This window comes from Vicia villosa, linkage group LG3 (genome assembly GCF_029867415.1).
Source record: "Vicia villosa cultivar HV-30 ecotype Madison, WI linkage group LG3, Vvil1.0, whole genome shotgun sequence".
Taxonomy (NCBI): domain Eukaryota; kingdom Viridiplantae; phylum Streptophyta; class Magnoliopsida; order Fabales; family Fabaceae; genus Vicia; species Vicia villosa.
In genome coordinates, this window is record NC_081182.1 from 37,543,562 (window position 1) to 37,561,052 (window position 17,491).

Here is a 17,491-nt window from a genome sequence, read left to right on the forward strand (position 1 = left end):
ATCTTCTTCAGATATTCGCGCATGTCTATATTATCATCAATAGCGACTCAATCTCACACCAACGTCTATTTTCTCTTCTCTTTAGATCGGGCTAATTTGTGGTTGAAAAAAGTATGAGACATGGTGAAAGAAAAAATAAAAAAAATAAAAAGATGTGATATCAAATGGGAGCGAGAAATAGATGCTAATTAGGGAAGAATGAGTTCAGAATGACTCTCTAATTAGAAATTAGGGTGCTTTGTTTTATTTTAGTTTAAATGTTCTAGAAATATTTACTTAGTATACATAAATTACATTATTATTAAAATTATTGTGAAAAATTGGTAAAATAAATCATGATAGAATTATCCAAAAGTTCAAACAAATTAAGAAATTGGGACAAATAAACCGTGACAACCAAAATAAATAACATAAATCATCATATTAATATTAACGTGTAAAGAGTGAAAACAAATATACTTAGAAGAATATAAAGAAAAAATAATTTATTTATTCAATTTGATCAAACGAGCTGCTATGCTATGAAGGAGAGAGTATCTCTTTGATCTACTATACTTTCAAAGGTTGTTACAACAGATTACAAAATAGTTATAAGATAACAGTTACCCACATTCAAAAAAACAAACCCTATTTTTTATCCGAAATCTTTCTCAATTTCTCCACTTCTCTGTACATAAATCACACAATCTCAAAGTGTTATCTCCAAAGATTTACCAAATTCTAAGAACACACTCATATAAATTTCTTCCATTACCTTTAATAGTTTCCCTAAATTTGTCACCTTATCCTCTGTATATCATACTACATTTTAAATTGTTAAGACAAGAATTATACCGATACATATTTATAATTGTTGAAACTCAACCAATTCTTAACAATTCAAAATACAACTCTTTAATTATTATTAATATCTTATGCATCTCTAAAATAATGTAAAAGATATTTAATATTTTAACATTAACAAATGGATTTATGAAATGAAAACATCAAGCTCGATGCCCACGAACTGACTGAACCACCGTCCGCCAAACTCCCTTGACACTATCAGACCGGCGACGCCGCTTCTTTAATGCCATAAGCCAGTTGCCAAATTAACGCCATCATAAATCCCAATGTGTTGTTGGCCGTCATCCGCCTGCTAATACTACCCCGACATCTTCGATAAACTTTTATACTATTGTTTTCTAACTTTTTAATTTCTGATAATTTTAAAACATATTTTATTTCACTTCTTCACTCGATATTTTAAAACATACTTATACAAAAATTAATAAATAATAACATGTAGATATATTTTTACACTTAAGTCTTGACGCATCGTAATAAGAAACGTGTCATTTAAAAATAGAGATTAAATAGCTGATTATAAAATGGAGATTATACATTTTAAAAAACTAAAAATAAAGAATCAAAAGTGCATTTTTAGCATATTTAAATGTAATCTGAATTTAATAATGATAACTGATTAACACATTTTAATCTTTTTAATTTGAGTTTAATTGATATACACTGTCAGTGTAAAAAATTTTACACCATCATTAAATCATGAACATTCAATTGGATTACTTTAAAAGAAATTAAAATAAAAGTCAAACCTTTTATACTTATCAATGGTTGTGATTCACTGACAGTGTAAAAAATCTTTACATTGTCAGTGTATTTCAATTAAATTCTTTTAATTTACTTTTAAGTATATATTTTTGCAATTAATTTTGTTAATATTAAATTCACGTTAAACTTCTTAACTTAGAACTTGGGTGTATATCAGAAACAAATAAAATGTAGTTTGACTTTGGAAAATTGTAGAATCTATTAAAATCAAATCAACATGTGTAACATGATATCTATGTTTTTGCTAAATTTGCTTTAAATTTGTCTACTACTTGGAGTGAGTGAACACGCAAAACAATCCAAAAGAAGAAAGAAAAAAAAAAAACAGAATGGTGAAAACAGAAGGAAAGATAACAGATTTGGAATCAGTGAAGAGGTATTTGGAGAAAGAAGAAACATCAAATTCAAAGCAAGATGACGAATTTCCCAAAGAGTTTATAGAACCTCTAGTCTTCCATGACCTACGCCTCGATCTCATACAACCTGGCCGCGTCGTCTTCTCAATGAAGATACCGCCACGATTACTTGTCCGTATCGTATCTTCTTACTCTCTTCAATCAATTTTGTTTTCATTTAGATTTTGACCTAACTAACCTCATCGCAGAATTCAGCTAAATACTTGCACGGTGGTGCCATCGCTACTTTGGTAGATGTCGTAGGCGCAGCCGCAGTTCCCGCCGCGGGTTTTCCGTGGGATTCCGGTGTTTCTCTCGAGATCAACGTCTCATGCTTGGATGCTGCATATGTTCATGTTTGTATCTAAAATCTAGATCTATTATTTGTGAATTGTGATATCAATCAATTATATAACTGAATCTGTGTGATGAAGATATCACAAAAGTGGTATTTGTTTTTAATTTCATATGGTTTATGTTATGGTAGGAGGAGATCGAGATTGATGCTAGAGTTTTACGAGTAGGAAAGACTATAGCTGTTATAAGCGTGGATTTGAGGAAGAAGAAGACTGGCCAAATTTTTGCTCAAGGCCGTCATACCAAGTATCTTCCGGCTATTACTAGTAAAATGTGAAACTCATTACAGATTACTGAACAAGAAATAGGAAAATTTTCCCAAAAATAGAATAATTAGTTTCACATTCAGTTTGCAGGTGATTTAGGTTTTGTGAAATAAGTTGATTCATTGAACAGTATGATATGAATATTTGAAATTAGTTTTCTTATGTTAAAGAGGACGTATTAAACCTCCCTTCAACAATTAATGGGTTATGGCCGACAATTGAGTCATAACTTTATTCCAGGGGACTGTTTTGGGTTGGATATGATTCAAAATTCAAACAAAAAGAAAATTGAATCGACGGTATTAGATTTGATTGAGTCGTCGGATTGATTGAGTTAATTCACACTTTTTCACTTTTTCTACAAAAAATAGTAGTTTCCTATCCCTGAGAACTACTATCCAACTATTGTTTTCATTGAGTTCTGGTTACTGTCAGATACGTTGATAGTTTTGAATGAGACAGTAACACAGTAACGGCACTATCTCTTAATCTGGAAGTTGGTCCTATTAGCATGACAGAATGACAATTACGCCTGCAATTCGTGACAAGTTCTTCCGGATTCACCGTGTAGTTATATATGGAAGCATGATTGAAGGCGAGGCCGTTGAACCTAAGGTCTGCTATTCTCTAAACTTGTAAAATTATACTATCACCGTTCTTAAATGTACGATCCCGTTGATTATATTACAGAAATCAAGATTAATTTTGTTAAGAATTTATCATTGTTTTTACAAATAAACAATGTATTGATGATATGTTTCTAGGTTTGTCTACTTCAACAAATTCTGTTCTTAATTATTTTTATTTGAAACCTGCAATTTCCCCCAGAATAAGAGAACTGAGAGGATACATATGATGAGCAAAATCATATGCACGGAATATGACAAAAAGTGTGATGATATTGCAATGAAGTATTTAACCTATGCTCTATTTCTCCTTGCTGTTGGCTTTGCTGCTTACTCACTAAGGACTCTTTACAAGTGTTTTATATCCAAAAACATGCAAGTGTTCTTAAACTTGAATTTGTTGGAGAAAATGAATTTTAAGCTTGAAGTACAAGATGAAGATTGCTTGAAACTTGGTTGTTTCTTGGATGAAGGGATAGTGAAAGAGTTTAGAAAATCACTATAAGAGACTGGGATCATCAAACTTTTGGACAAATTGATTGGTTATTTTGTGATGATGGATAAACTTAAGGTAATTTGGAAACCTTGGTAGTCTTGATATAGTCGATGTAGGACGTGGATGCTACATGGTTAAGTTTGACGTGCATGAAGACCGCAAGAAGGTTTTTGGCGAAGAATCTTGGATGATCTTCAATCATTACTTAGCGGTTAGTACCTAGACTTAGGCATGGACACCTCTCGAGGTAAATTAGCAAGAAACTACATTGAGATTGATTTGAGTCTTTATGTAGTTGATAAACAAGGATTTCGAGAAAGATGGTTCCATAAAGATGGTTCCATATAGATTATGATGGTCTCTACCTCTTTGTGCAAGAGTTGTGGGAATATAGCCATGTCGCAAGAAATTGCACTTTGTCTATATCAGAGACTACGAGAATATGGTTTTATATGAGAGAAAAACATAAAAATCGCAAACTTGCAACTCATTCAAAACAATAACGAAAAGAAATTGTTACTAGAAAAAATACAACTATACATGATATGTCTCAAACTGTCAAGGTGGGCATGCATAGTATTGCGAAATCGATGTCAAGAACAAATTATAATATGTTTATTTTTTTGGCAAGAAACCCACAAGGGTAGAAAAGAGGAAAGGAAGAAGAACACAATGAAATTGGTTATAAACTGATATTCTTTACTTTCTCTTTGAAACAAGATTACAAGTGTAATAGAATAACAAATAACCTCTCTTACCCTAATTAGGATTTGCAATATGCAATGATGAAAGACTAGTATGCTATTTATAATAAAACTTACACACTAAATTAATGAGCTTTTTCATACAGATCCACTACACAAGCTAACTTAGGGAACAAGCCAATTTAAACAATTGGGCTTCTTGGTTCGACATTTGTGAGATATTGGATCGAACTCTAGTAGGATCGAAGGGTAGCTTTTTGGTTCGACAACCCGACATAAAATTACCATGTCGTCGAAGTCTTTCACATGTTGTAGTCGAAGTATACTAGGATTGTTAGCATGTTGAATTGGTGCGGTAATTTGTTGTGAAATCGATGCAAAAAAACAAAGTATAATGGGTTTCTTTTCTTGCCAAGAAACCCACAAGGGTAGGAAAGAGGGAAGGAAGAAGAACACAATAAAATTGGTTATAAACTTCTATTATTTACTTTCTCTTTGAATCAAGATTACAAGTGTTACAAAATACTCCCTTCGATCCTATTTATATGAGACATTTGACTTTTTAGATACATTTAATAATTAATGTATTTGGTCTATATGTTGTCCAGATACATTAATTATTGAATGTATCTAAAAAGTGAATTGTCTCTTATAAATAGGACTAGAGGGAGTAACAAATAACTTCAGTATGCAATGATGATAGACTAGTATGTTATTTATAATAAAATTAACACACTAAACTAATCGGCTTTTACACATTGACTCATTACACAAGCTAACTTAGGGAACAAGCTAACTTAAACAATTGGGTTTAACAAACAGGTCTAATTTGACATGCTAATAATCCTAACATTTCAACTACTGCATACTTGAGCATACTTCGACTACATCATTGCAGGCCTTTGACTACAACATGTGAACATATTTCGACGACATGTTAAAATCCTCTCAAATTGTCGAACCAAGAAGTTACCCTTTGATCATACTAGAGTTTGATCCAATATCTCACAAATCTCCACTTTGAAAGGGAACAAACTAGCTTTCTTCCTGCAGCTTTATCAAATGCATACCCTTTGACACTTCTAACCAACTCTGCTGAACTAGTAGGGCTTTCATCTTCAAGCGCCACAGACCAAAATCGTTCACTCTGATGAACTTTTCAATCTCATACTTTGTTGACGGTATTCTTCTCTATGCTCACCCCAATTTGTTGTGAAATAAATGCCAAGAACAAAGTATAATAGGTTTTTTTTTCTAGCAAGAAATCCACAAGGGTAGGAAAGGGAGAAGGAAGAAGAACACAATGAAATTGATTATAAAATACTATTTTTTACTTTCTCTTTGAAACAATATCACTTGTGATGTGTTACAGAATAACAAATAACTTCTCTCACCCTAATTAGGGTTTGCAGTGTGCAATAATGAGATACTAGTATGATATTTATAATAAAACTAACACATTAAACTAATGGAATTTTTCACACAGACCCAATACACAAGCTAACTTAGGGAACAAGCCAACTTAAACAATTGGACTTAACAAACAGGTCCAATTTGACATGCTAACAATCCTAGCATTTCGACTACTGCATACTTGAGCATACTTCGACTACAACATCATAGGGCTTTAACTACAACATATGAACAAACTTCGATGGTATGCTAAGATATTGTCGAATTGTCGAATCAAGATGCTCATGTCTTTCGACCATACTAGATTCGATCCAATATCTCTCACATAGCTTTAAATTTGTAGATGAACTCTTGCTTGACCATGATAGAAATACAAAATCTAATAAGGTATTTCCATTTCAAACATCAAGAAAAATACAAATATAAACCTCATAATATTTATGTACTTTCTCTTAGAATAAAATCCACCATGCTAACTAGAATATTATACTGAATCACATCTAGTTTTTGGAAGATCCCGATCCACTAAATAACTCTGCTAATGGAAGCAACACCAATATAAATATGAATGAATCGTCTCAAAATAATAGTAAAAATATATTAGACTTTGTTGTTGAGACACCCAATACATAGGAACCTACCTTCAATTGTCTATCTTTTTTCTTCTTATTATAAGTGTGTCAAGCCTATTATGGTTGTGATGTGTGAAACTCATACTAAATGTAATTATTCTAAAATATTTTGAGAGAATGAAGGTTATACAATGTTTGATGTAATGGAGGTCGAAGAATACTCCGGTGATAGAGTATAGTTCAATGTAATACTTTTAAAATGACTCGGTGTAATATGTCTTAGATTTTTTCAAGAGTTTATCCAACTCCAAATTTTTGAAGAAGGCGTATGAGCATATCTTCTTAACATGAGAACTCAAAATTTTCAACCTTGGACATTATTTGGTGACATCAATGATGTTTTAACCCTTCCGAACAATGGAGAGACAACTTTTCTCAAACTACTCCCTCTGTCCCACAATGAGTGACCCAACACACCATTTCACACGCATTAAGAAAAAGGTATAAAAGTAAGAGAGAGAATATTGTTTTTACAATAGTATCCTTATTATATATTGAGAATGGTGAAATTTATATTAATTAGCGGGTAGAATTGGAAAAAGTGTATTGGAAATTGAAATGAGTAATTCATTTTAGAACATTATTTTATTCTAAATGAGTCACTCATTGTGGAATGAATGGAGTAATAAAGATAAGTTTGTTTTCATGATGGCCGAATATAACTTATTGGATTTGCATTTCCTTAGAAGAAAATTCACATGAAAAACTCAATGAAGAAATGGTTTTTTAGTGTCACTGAGGTGGTCTTTTATGTTCTTTTTCTGGTGTCAAAATAAGTTTATATATTCATGAATTTACACCTCTAAAGGTGTAAACCAGACAATTAAATATGATATTGAGTAGCTCATTAATATTATACTTACTGATTAATTAGAAAAACACTTAAGATTCAAAATGAAATCCGAACACATAAGTAAAATGATGATATCTTTAAAAAAAAAATCTAAGAACACTCTATTTTCAACACTCTCTCAAACACTTTTTTTTATTAGTTGAAATATGTGTGGATCCTACTACTTTATGTGAGACATATTTCTAAAGCGAGGGACCCTCACATGCTTCAACCAATAAAAAAGTGAGTGATTGAGAGAGTGTTGAAAAGAGAGTATTACTAGCACACTATCTTTAAAATATGTGATAGGTTAATTCCAAAATTTAAGTCTTGAAAATGTAGACTCTTTAACAAGTTAGGGTGTCTCACTCTTGCCAAGATTGTTTTTTACTTCTTTAACTATATATAGTATACAAATTTGTTGGTTTTCTCAAAATGTTTGTGAGACCTTGGACAAAACCTTGAAGGATTTGATTTGGCATGGAATGACACATTAATCCATGCATGATTAGAACAACAAGATTGTTAATCATAGAAGGTTAGGTGGTTTAGGAATTCGATCAACCTGTCGATAAAAAAAACTTAGATCAAAGGATAAATAATAATATTAGATCACCTACATAGAAATTACTCTAAATTATCCTTTAAATAATATTAGATCACCTTTGAGTACTTTTTTCTTTTTCTTTTTATTTCTCTATGTCACATGGATCAACTTTAGACATAATATTATATTTAAAATATTTATCTAAATCATTAATTTCAAAATATTTTTTAATAAGTCTTTTTTATTTCTATTGAAGTATATTCTTATTTTCTCTATACCACTAATAAAAAATAATCTTATAAAATTCTTTATAACTTTTTATTTTCATAATAAAAAAAACCTTATATTTTTTAATATCCATAAAATGATTGAATCGACTAATAATTTAAAAAAAAAATTGAAGGAGTATTTAATTTGAGATTGTTGAATGATTGGTTCAATAACAAAAATAAATAGATGAAAGTATTCCCCGGAAGTGATATAAGGAGAGGAGAGGTTAGTAGTGCGAGCAAAACTCAAAGAAGAAGAAGGTGAAAATGGAGTTGGAATCAGTGAAGAAATTTTTAGAGAAAGGAGGAGAAACAGCCTCCATGGTGAATGAATTTCCTCCAAAATTCCTGGAAACCTTAATCATGAGTTCCCTTCGCGTCGATCTCATCGAGCCTGGCCGCGTCATCTGCTCCATGATCATACCTCCCCGTTTACTCGTACTCTCCTTTCCTATCCCCACTCATCTTTCTTTCTCTCGATTTTTCAATTCAATTAATAATCTTCCATTTTCATTGTAGAATTCCGGAAATTCCTTACACGGCGGCGCCACCGCTACACTGGTTGACATTGTCGGCTCCGCCGCGATTCCAGCCTCTGGACATATGGGTCTCACGGGAGTTTCCGTTGAGATTAATGTTACCTACTTGGATGCTGCATATGCTGATGTATGTATTATATCTCTCTCTTTTCCTTCTTTTGAAATTGGTAATATTGGTTTTTGTTTTTTTTTGTGTGTTGAATGCGAGATCTGAATTGAATGTGTTTGGAATTTTAGGAGGAGATAGAAATTGAAGCCAAGGTGTTGCGATTAGGGAAAACCCTTGCTGTTATCAGTGTGGAATTCAGGAAGAAGAAAACCGGCAAGGTTTTTGCTCAGGGACGTCATACCAAATATCTTCCTGTTGCGAGTAAATTGTGAAAGACGCCCATTGTAACCAAATTTGTACTATCGATTGAAGTGTAAGCCTTTCAAAAGTGGTTAAGGAACTCTCACAAATATATAAATATATGCATGCCACTTTCAGTTAGGTTTCTTGACACTGTCCTTCATTTGTGTTACATGTGCAATCCTGCTTTTCATTTCTTTGTAGCTCTTCATTATTGTATGTGCATTGGTTTGCAATTTGCAATTTGGAAAGGCTAAAAGCAATTGTGTAAAATTGATTTTAGAGTGATAATGAGGTGTTTGATTTTTCTAAAGCAAAACTGATTCTTCTTCTAGAATTGATTTTACTAGAAGCTAGCTAGAATTTGTAGCTTCTAAGTTTAAACGCGGTTTTTGAAAATATAACAAATGAATGTGGTGACTTGAGCATTTATAAATGGGAGAACCCACTCATCTATCATCTTAAGATTTTAGGTGAACAAGTATTGTGTCTTCCACAAAGAGGTGTGTTGCTCAAAAAAAAGTCCTGAAAATTGAGAATATTCTTCGCTCACAATCAATTAAGAATATTCTTCGCTCACAAAGAGGTTAATATTCTTGCTAACAATTTTTACACTAAAATTTGTTATTCAATCACTTTTGCATAAATATATTCAAACATAAATCAATTATGTTAAACTCAATTTTGTTAAAATCAATTCTACCAAATTCAATTCTGTCAAAATCAATTATGTTCACCGCCAATTCAAACATAGAGTTATTCAAATTTGAATCCCCGCATTTAGGGTTTTCAAGATGTCGAGATGATATTAACCTCTTGGTCGTACAACTAACACAAATCCGCTTTAATTTTTCCAAAATTATCCGTTTTAAATTAGAATCCTATAATCATTTGTATTTGAATGCTTGGATGTGGACTTTTTTTATTGCAGCAAATCTAAATCCATATCATTCCCCAAGCACAATTAGCCTTGCTAGGGCTATCCGGAGAGTTTGCAAGTAATTTGAGTCCCATAAAATTTGAGGTATTAGTTTTTGCAATCATATTCAGTTTTAAAGAAAACAATGAAGCTCGATCTTGTTAAATAAAGGCATCTGTTTCCTCTTCAAAGTTTCTTTAGAGTTCTTTTTACACATCTTTTCAAAGTTATCTCTACACAATATTTCTTAGACCTTGCTCTAATGGATTTTTTTTAAACATTTATTTAACTTAAATGCATTTTGTATCTCTAAGTATCACAATGGTTTAATTTTGGCTTCTCATTTTTAGGTCTGTTTACAAAGACAAATTTTGGCCATGTTACTGATAATGTTGAAAGTTGTCATAGTTTATAACTCAGTCCAAATTTTTTATCACCAAATAGTTATTTGAGGTACAATAATTTAATTGGATTCGTTGCCTATGATTCCGAAAGCATTTCTGAAATTGAGTCTGCTTGTCATAGTTCGTCTTCCCATCCCGCCATTGCCCTTTCTCATCATGGCAGCAAATTCTCCATAATCTATTTGTCCATCCTGCAGTACAAATTTTTCATCAAACTCAATGAACAAGTTGGCAACTGATGGGATTTTACAGTTCTTCAATGAAAGACACAACAATGTTATTGGTGGCGTATAATCTTGAAAGACGAGCGTGCAGAAACATATCACCTATACAAGCAAGCTCTTAATAGCTAGACAAAGAAGAAAACTTACATTATCTTGATCAATTTCCTTGACCATTTCATCAATATGGATATCATCCAAACCGAACTCCTTACAAGCTACTTGAATCTCGTCAATGGTTATGTAACCACTTCCATCTTTGTCAAAGTAGGAGAATGCTGACAAGAGATTTTCCTCTCTCTCCAACTTGTTTAAGTGGACAGTAGCAGCGATGAATTCACCATAATCGAGCGTGCCATTATTATCAATATCTGCCTGTCACATTCAAAATTACAAGACTTGTCAGATTATTAAGTTTAGAATTAGGGAAAAGCATCACAAATTATGAACTAATGATTAATCTTACTGCATCCATAAGATCCTTGATTTCAGATTCCATAAGTTCAGATCCTACTCGCTTTAAGCCTTCTTTTAACTCATCCAATGTTATGGTTCCACTACTGTCAGCATCAAGCATCCTGAATAACTCTTTCAAACCACCAATTTCTTCCTCGGACAGCCTCTCTGCAATAACCTAGGAATAAATATACAAAACAGAAAACACCATATCAGGAGTTCACATACAGATAGATAACTGTTAAATGAATCCCTTTCAACTTCACACTCAAGACAATGTGGCCCTGATAGAGAGATCCAAACACAAGCAGTAAACAATAAGGCTAAGCTTAAAAACTTGAAATATTCCAGTATTCACAAACTAAGACATCATTATAAAAGCAAAAATTGGCACTCTTATTCATGAAGGTCAACGTATTGATCATGTCTAGAAAAGCAGAACAGAATGTGGGTTTTCCTGTTCAATGATATAGCTTATCCTAGCTTTAATGCATGAGGTTTTGTTTCCCCTTGATGAGGTTGAAGTGTAACCATAGTCCATACATGAAAAACATAAAACACAATAACTCTACAGCCATGTCAGACAAACTCCATATCTTGCTCATAACACCGAAGAAGGTTCAGGGAAGCCTTACACGTAAAGCCATCTTTTTAAGTTTATTCATTGCAGAGAACTGCTTCAAGCGAGATAAAACAGCAGAATCAAGAGGTTTGTCCGGTGCAATGCTATCATCGACAATCCATGGATGACCTGCCACAGAAAACCACTTAAGTTCCATAACTTCATGTTTCAACTCCATTCCAATCATTGTTCAAGTATTCATACAAAATATTACACTTGATTTATATGAAATTTTTTACTTACATAGCACTTGGTGAGCTGTAAACCTAGTTTTCGGATTCCTATCAAGCATTTTTCGAATTAGATCCTTGGCGCTGTCTGAAATCCCAGGCCATGGCTCAGACTGGAAATCAAGTCTTCCCTGCAAAATCTGTCTGAAGATCCCTTGTTCTGTCTCTGCAAGCAGTAAAATTTGCACAACAGTATTAGCAATGAGAAACAACGAAGATTAAGAAAACCGAAACATACCTTCAACCTGCAACCACAAATGATAACTTAATATATAAACGAAGAATATATACATACCAGCCCAAAATGGCGGCACCCCACTTAATAAGATGTACAAAATAACCCCAGCACTCCACACATCAGCCTCAGGTCCATAATGCTTGTGCAAGACCTCCGGTGCAACATAGTATGGGCTTCCAACAACATCACTAAAGATCTCACCTGAAAAACACATCAGTTTGTTAAGCATACACATCACTTTGACAATAGGATTTCCCTAGATCCCATCGCTCTCTTAAATCCATTACTCTCCTAGTGCTCTAGAATCAAGCAAGCGCAGCAATGAAATCAGAATCAGATTGACACAACACAACCATTCCCCGAAAAATCCCAACCCAAAATCAATATATTGAAATCAGAGCAATGACCCAGATGCAAAAACATCATCAAATCACTCATAATTTCATCAATCAAACCGAATCAGATCGAAATAGAAACCAAAATCAAGAAAAAAACCTGGCTTGTAAAAAGCAGACAATCCAAAATCAGTAGTTTTGAGAACAGCATCTTCCTCAACAGTATCAAACAAAAAATTCTCAGGCTTAAGGTCCCTATGCATAACACCAAGAGAATGACAATTTTCCACAACCTCAACAATAGTCCTAATCAGCTTAGCAGCTTCCCTCTCACTATAATGTCCCTTCTTCACAATCCTATCAAACAGCTCACCACCTTCACAAAGCTCCATAACCAAATGAACAGAAAACGAATCCTCGTAAGTCCCATGGATCCTCACAACATTCGGATGCTCAGACAAATGGTGCATTATCTGAATCTCTCTCCACACATCATCGTAATCCTCTTTGCATAAAAGTTTCTTCTTTGGGATTGATTTGCAAGCGTAGGTTTTACCGGTTGGGTTGTGTGTGCATAGATAGGTTGTACCGAATTGACCTTGACCCAGGGTTGTACCTAAGGTGTAGAGTTCACGGAGATTCTCGGTTACGTAAGGGAGAACCCAGGTGGGTTTTGGTGGTGGTGGGTTGTTGGAAATCGACATTGTTGTTGAGGTTGTACTGTGTTGGGTTTGGAACAAAAGAAAGAGAAAGAAAGAAGACAAGAGTCAGAGTCTGTGTTTTGTGTGACTTCACATTCTTCTACTGTTCATATGCTTCACACACAAGTCATAATAATAATAATAATAAATAATAATAATAATAATAATAATAATAATAATAATAATAATAATTAATAATAATAATAATTAATAATAATATAATAATAATAATAATAATAAAATAATAAATAATAATAATAATAATAATTAATAATAATAAAATAATAATAATAATAATAATAATAATTGCATGAGATAAATCAAACTCCGTGATTTTTGTGTTACTGTTTTTTTCTTACTTTGATAACACTTTTTGTTAAAGAAATTGAAACGGGATTGGAGGTCATTAATAGTATGTTATAAAATCATTAAAAATATGTTGTTTTTTTACTAAAAAAATGTTGTTACTTTAGAATTTTTTTTTTTATCCAAATTAGTTTATCAATATACATATCAATTAAAGTTTTTTTGTTTGTTTACAAGCAGGAAGATAAAGAAAAACTAGACAACAGAATCTTGACACAAAGCAACACCAATATTAGACGAAAGTAATTGTCAAATTTGACGACGGGAAACATCTTGCGATGCTTGACAAGCCATGAGATCTGCCGTAGTGTTGTTGTTCCTAGCAGTGTGCTCAATGAGGAAAGTCCACTCTTTAGCCAGAGTTTGTCTAATATGAATAATGAGATCTTAATCCTAGAAGTTAGAAACATCCACCTCTGCGGTGAGAACCTCAGTAGCCATCAAACAATCTGTTTTACACACCAAATATTTAAATCAAAGAGTCCACGCATGTTTTAGCCCTATGTCCAAAGTCAAAGTTCTATAATGAAAGCGGTTCAGAAACCAAATTTAAATATATTTTTATTTTTGTAAAATATGTTGGTTTTAAATTTTAGGCAAAATTATACTTGCGGTCCTCTTATAAATTATAGAAATTTTGAAATTTATAGGCTGTTATCAGAAATTTTGTCAGGTTATCGAAAATTTTGAATAGCTTACCATTTTTACTACGACAGCGGAAAGATTGCCAGAATTTTCAAAATTTCTGATATCGTAAATTTCAAATTTTCGGTCAAAAGATAGAAACTATCATAAATTTAGAATTTTCGGTAACTACCAAAAATTTCTAGAAATTTTAAAATTTCCGGTATAAGATCAGTAGTTTTTTCCCCACTTTTTTCTTGATTTTTCTCAAATAACCGAATCTATATAAATGCTACCCGGTTAAATATATACATATAATAAATGTCATACATACAAGAATATAAAACAAACTAGGATGAGTTCCTAACTCCGTCTTCCCAGTGACTAAAGCGACCCGGATATCTTAATTCTCATGCTTTTGCATCATCAGTATAATTTTGTCTCCAACAGTCAGTGACAAGAGGCAATGAGTAATATGATTTTAACTTTACCTGAACTCAATCATTGTTGTTGACAAAACCAACAACAATGATTTTATATTTGCTCGTATACATAGGTGGAGTTAAGGCAAGAGGAAAATTGTGATGTTAAGTCGCATGGAAAAGGAGACAAATACAACATGTATCTAGATGTAATAGGGTAACTCATATCAGGAATCATCATCCATTTATCCATATCTTGCACACCCAAGTGGTCTGCTCGTAACACATTCCTAATTATAGAGATAATGTCATGGAACAACTCGGAAAATAATTGAGAGTGTTGATGAACTTGAGCATCTAACAACGTTCGTATAAAAGGCCATCACTCTTCGTCCGTCCAAGTAAAGTTGCAATAGAACGAAAACCACAATTTCCATTGTCACCAACATTAATAATGTCATCGATGTATGAATGTAAGAAAGCAGAAAATCGTGACAAGTAAAGATGTCTTGAAGATTTGATGGACGGTTGGCTACTAATCAACATACTTGATGGTTGACTTGTTGTTGGTTTTGTGCTGGGCCGATTGAGAGCCTGTGCAGTCTGGCCTACTGCACAGGGCCACCATATAAAGAGGGCCTCAATTTATTTATAATTAACCTGATGGAATTGGTCATTATAAAAGAAAATGCCTAACTTACATAATTGTTATATGATTATTAAATTGTTCTAACCCAACATTTCTTTTTTCACGGTCTATGTAAAGCTGCTAAAAAAGAAAAGCATAAAAGCACAACGTTTAGTAGGGTTACTTACATTTGCATGGAGTTGAAATAATAATGGAACATATTTAATATACTTCAATTCAATTACTTACAGTTGTATGAAATTGAAAAATAATGGAGCATATTTAATATACTTCAATTCAATTAAGTAGATATAGTTGTTAATTTATATTTTTTACTTTTCTATAAATTCAAAAAATTTCCTTGTTTCTCTTTTGATTGTTAATTTTATAAAATTTATTTTCTTAATAGTTAATTTATTCCCGTTTTTTATTGTTAATTTACTAGTTTGTACTTTAATTTCTGAATTATTAATTATCTCTTAATTTTATTTATCTATTAAATTATAAAATTGTTTATCTAGTTAAAATTTAATGATACAAGTTTAATAGAATAATTAAATAATTTAAACCTATTGTTATATTAATCGTACTTTAAGTCTCATTAATTGCCTCATATAATTTAAGAGATTAGAAAGTTTGATTCTAAAATAAACATAATAAATTAGTAAATTTTATTTTGAAATTATTGATTAAAATATATGTCTTATTTATGTTATTAACTAGAATATTTATAATTTAAATATAAAAATTAAAATAAATTTACACTTTTTTATAAGTAATACTTATTTTTAATATAAGCACATGACCTCCAAATTATTTCAGACAACCCTGGTTTTGTAGTTTGAATCTCCTACCAGCCCTTGACATACTCCTGCTGACTAGGATCACGATGCACGTCACTCTCTTGACTCTTTTTACTTTTCTTAACACCCCTCTTTGCCTTGTACTTCACCAGCGGTGGACACATAAAAGTTGTGGATGGATGTATTAGTTCCCAGACTTTTTTATTTAACACCCTCTGGCCTACAATATCCAATATACTGAAACATGTTTTCAACTCTTCACACACTACTTCTAAATCCCACTTTGTACCACTCTCATCATGATTGATCTCATGCTCTGCAATGTGCAATTTCGCCTATAATACATGAATTGAGTCTAAAGGAACAATATTGCCTAATACTTGAAAATTGACAAGCTAACACGCACACGGTAATCCATGTGTTGTTTTGATGAAACAACCACGTCTTTCTTGGATTGCACCAACAAATTTTACCCTCTGTAGTTCCTTTCCAATGAGTTGAATACATTGTCTTGAAACAAAATCGTGCAAGTTGGCATATAATGAAGTGTTACACGGATGCTCAATATTGACAATATTTTTTTTGAAACGAAACTCTGATTGAACCTAGCTGCAAGTTCAACATGGTGTTCACAACATCCCAACTTCGGCATAAATATCTTCGACTTGTAGTCAACATATTTTTTAGTCACTAATGAGCAGACTCCACCCTAAAAACCATAAATATAAATATATGTTAACTTATGATTAGTTATGTAATAACATTAAATTGTCATGTTTCATGTACCTGTTTTGTGGTTGTGTTCTCTAAATGAGTAACTCTGTTAGTCTAAGCAGCAACAAACATTTCTTTATAAGGTGTTAACCACGTTTCGTTCACATATTTAACATGTAAAGGAATATCAGCACAAAAAAGTCTCAAAGTGCTTGAAGTGTTCGACAAAATCAACTTCTTTATTTGAATACATGATGTTGTTCCATAGATTCATGACATATTCTTGTCTTTCTAATTTAACATACTATTTACATTTCATAGTAACGTTTTTTGAAATATGGAACAAACACAACTGATGAGTTGCGTTTGAGAACATATATTCCATGAAATTCATCAATGTAGGTTCTCAGTCCGTCACCACAACCTTCGATAGCAATTTCTCAATAGAGAATAACTCTTTGAGCTTCTCCAGTGTCCATGTGAAATTCTCCTTCCTTTCATGTTCCAAATAGGCAATGGCAAATGAAAACGTCAATTTCATTGATGCAACACCAACAATCTCAAGTAATGGTATCCGGTACTTGCACACTCACAATGCACATAATCATACTCAACTCAACATCTACAACATATGTCAAGATGTGCAATAAAAAATTCTTACCTATTTGTCTTGTATGTTAAATCAAAACCAAATGAAACATATTCAACAACTTCACAAAATCAAGACGTGTTCAAAAGATATCAGCTACAACATCTGAGTTGTCCTTATTTC

At 32.4% G+C, this 17,491-nt stretch overlaps 4 protein-coding genes across 4 annotated transcripts; 3 read left to right on the plus strand and 1 right to left on the minus strand.

Moving 5' to 3' along the window:
* Positions 1 to 1,809: 1,809 nt before the first annotated feature.
* Positions 1,810 to 2,945, plus strand: LOC131655430 (uncharacterized). The gene is made up of 3 exons (XM_058925315.1): positions 1,810 to 2,138; positions 2,216 to 2,362; positions 2,494 to 2,945. Exons 1-3 carry the CDS (start codon positions 1,941 to 1,943, stop codon positions 2,638 to 2,640), a joined length of 492 nt encoding a protein of 163 aa, XP_058781298.1. The 5' UTR covers positions 1,810 to 1,940; the 3' UTR covers positions 2,641 to 2,945.
* Positions 2,946 to 3,116: 171 nt separating this feature from the next.
* Positions 3,117 to 4,832, plus strand: LOC131655431 (uncharacterized). Its single transcript, XM_058925316.1, has 2 exons — positions 3,117 to 3,244; positions 3,458 to 4,832. Exons 1-2 carry the CDS (start codon positions 3,149 to 3,151, stop codon positions 3,758 to 3,760), a joined length of 399 nt encoding a protein of 132 aa, XP_058781299.1. The 5' UTR covers positions 3,117 to 3,148; the 3' UTR covers positions 3,761 to 4,832.
* Positions 4,833 to 8,335: 3,503 nt separating this feature from the next.
* LOC131661041 (uncharacterized) lies at positions 8,336 to 9,177 on the plus strand. Its single transcript, XM_058930444.1, has 3 exons — positions 8,336 to 8,586; positions 8,668 to 8,814; positions 8,925 to 9,177. The coding sequence occupies exons 1-3, from the start codon at positions 8,416 to 8,418 to the stop codon at positions 9,066 to 9,068; spliced, it is 462 nt and encodes a 153-aa protein (XP_058786427.1). The 5' UTR covers positions 8,336 to 8,415; the 3' UTR covers positions 9,069 to 9,177.
* Positions 9,178 to 10,269: 1,092 nt separating this feature from the next.
* LOC131661040 (calcium-dependent protein kinase SK5) lies at positions 10,270 to 13,268 on the minus strand. The gene is made up of 7 exons (XM_058930443.1): positions 12,622 to 13,268; positions 12,184 to 12,327; positions 11,902 to 12,054; positions 11,672 to 11,787; positions 11,047 to 11,214; positions 10,731 to 10,955; positions 10,270 to 10,550 (listed from the first exon to the last, which is right to left on the minus strand). The coding sequence occupies exons 1-7, from the start codon at positions 13,163 to 13,165 to the stop codon at positions 10,419 to 10,421; spliced, it is 1,482 nt and encodes a 493-aa protein (XP_058786426.1). The 5' UTR covers positions 13,166 to 13,268; the 3' UTR covers positions 10,270 to 10,418.
* Between the last annotated feature and the right edge of the window lie 4,223 nt (positions 13,269 to 17,491).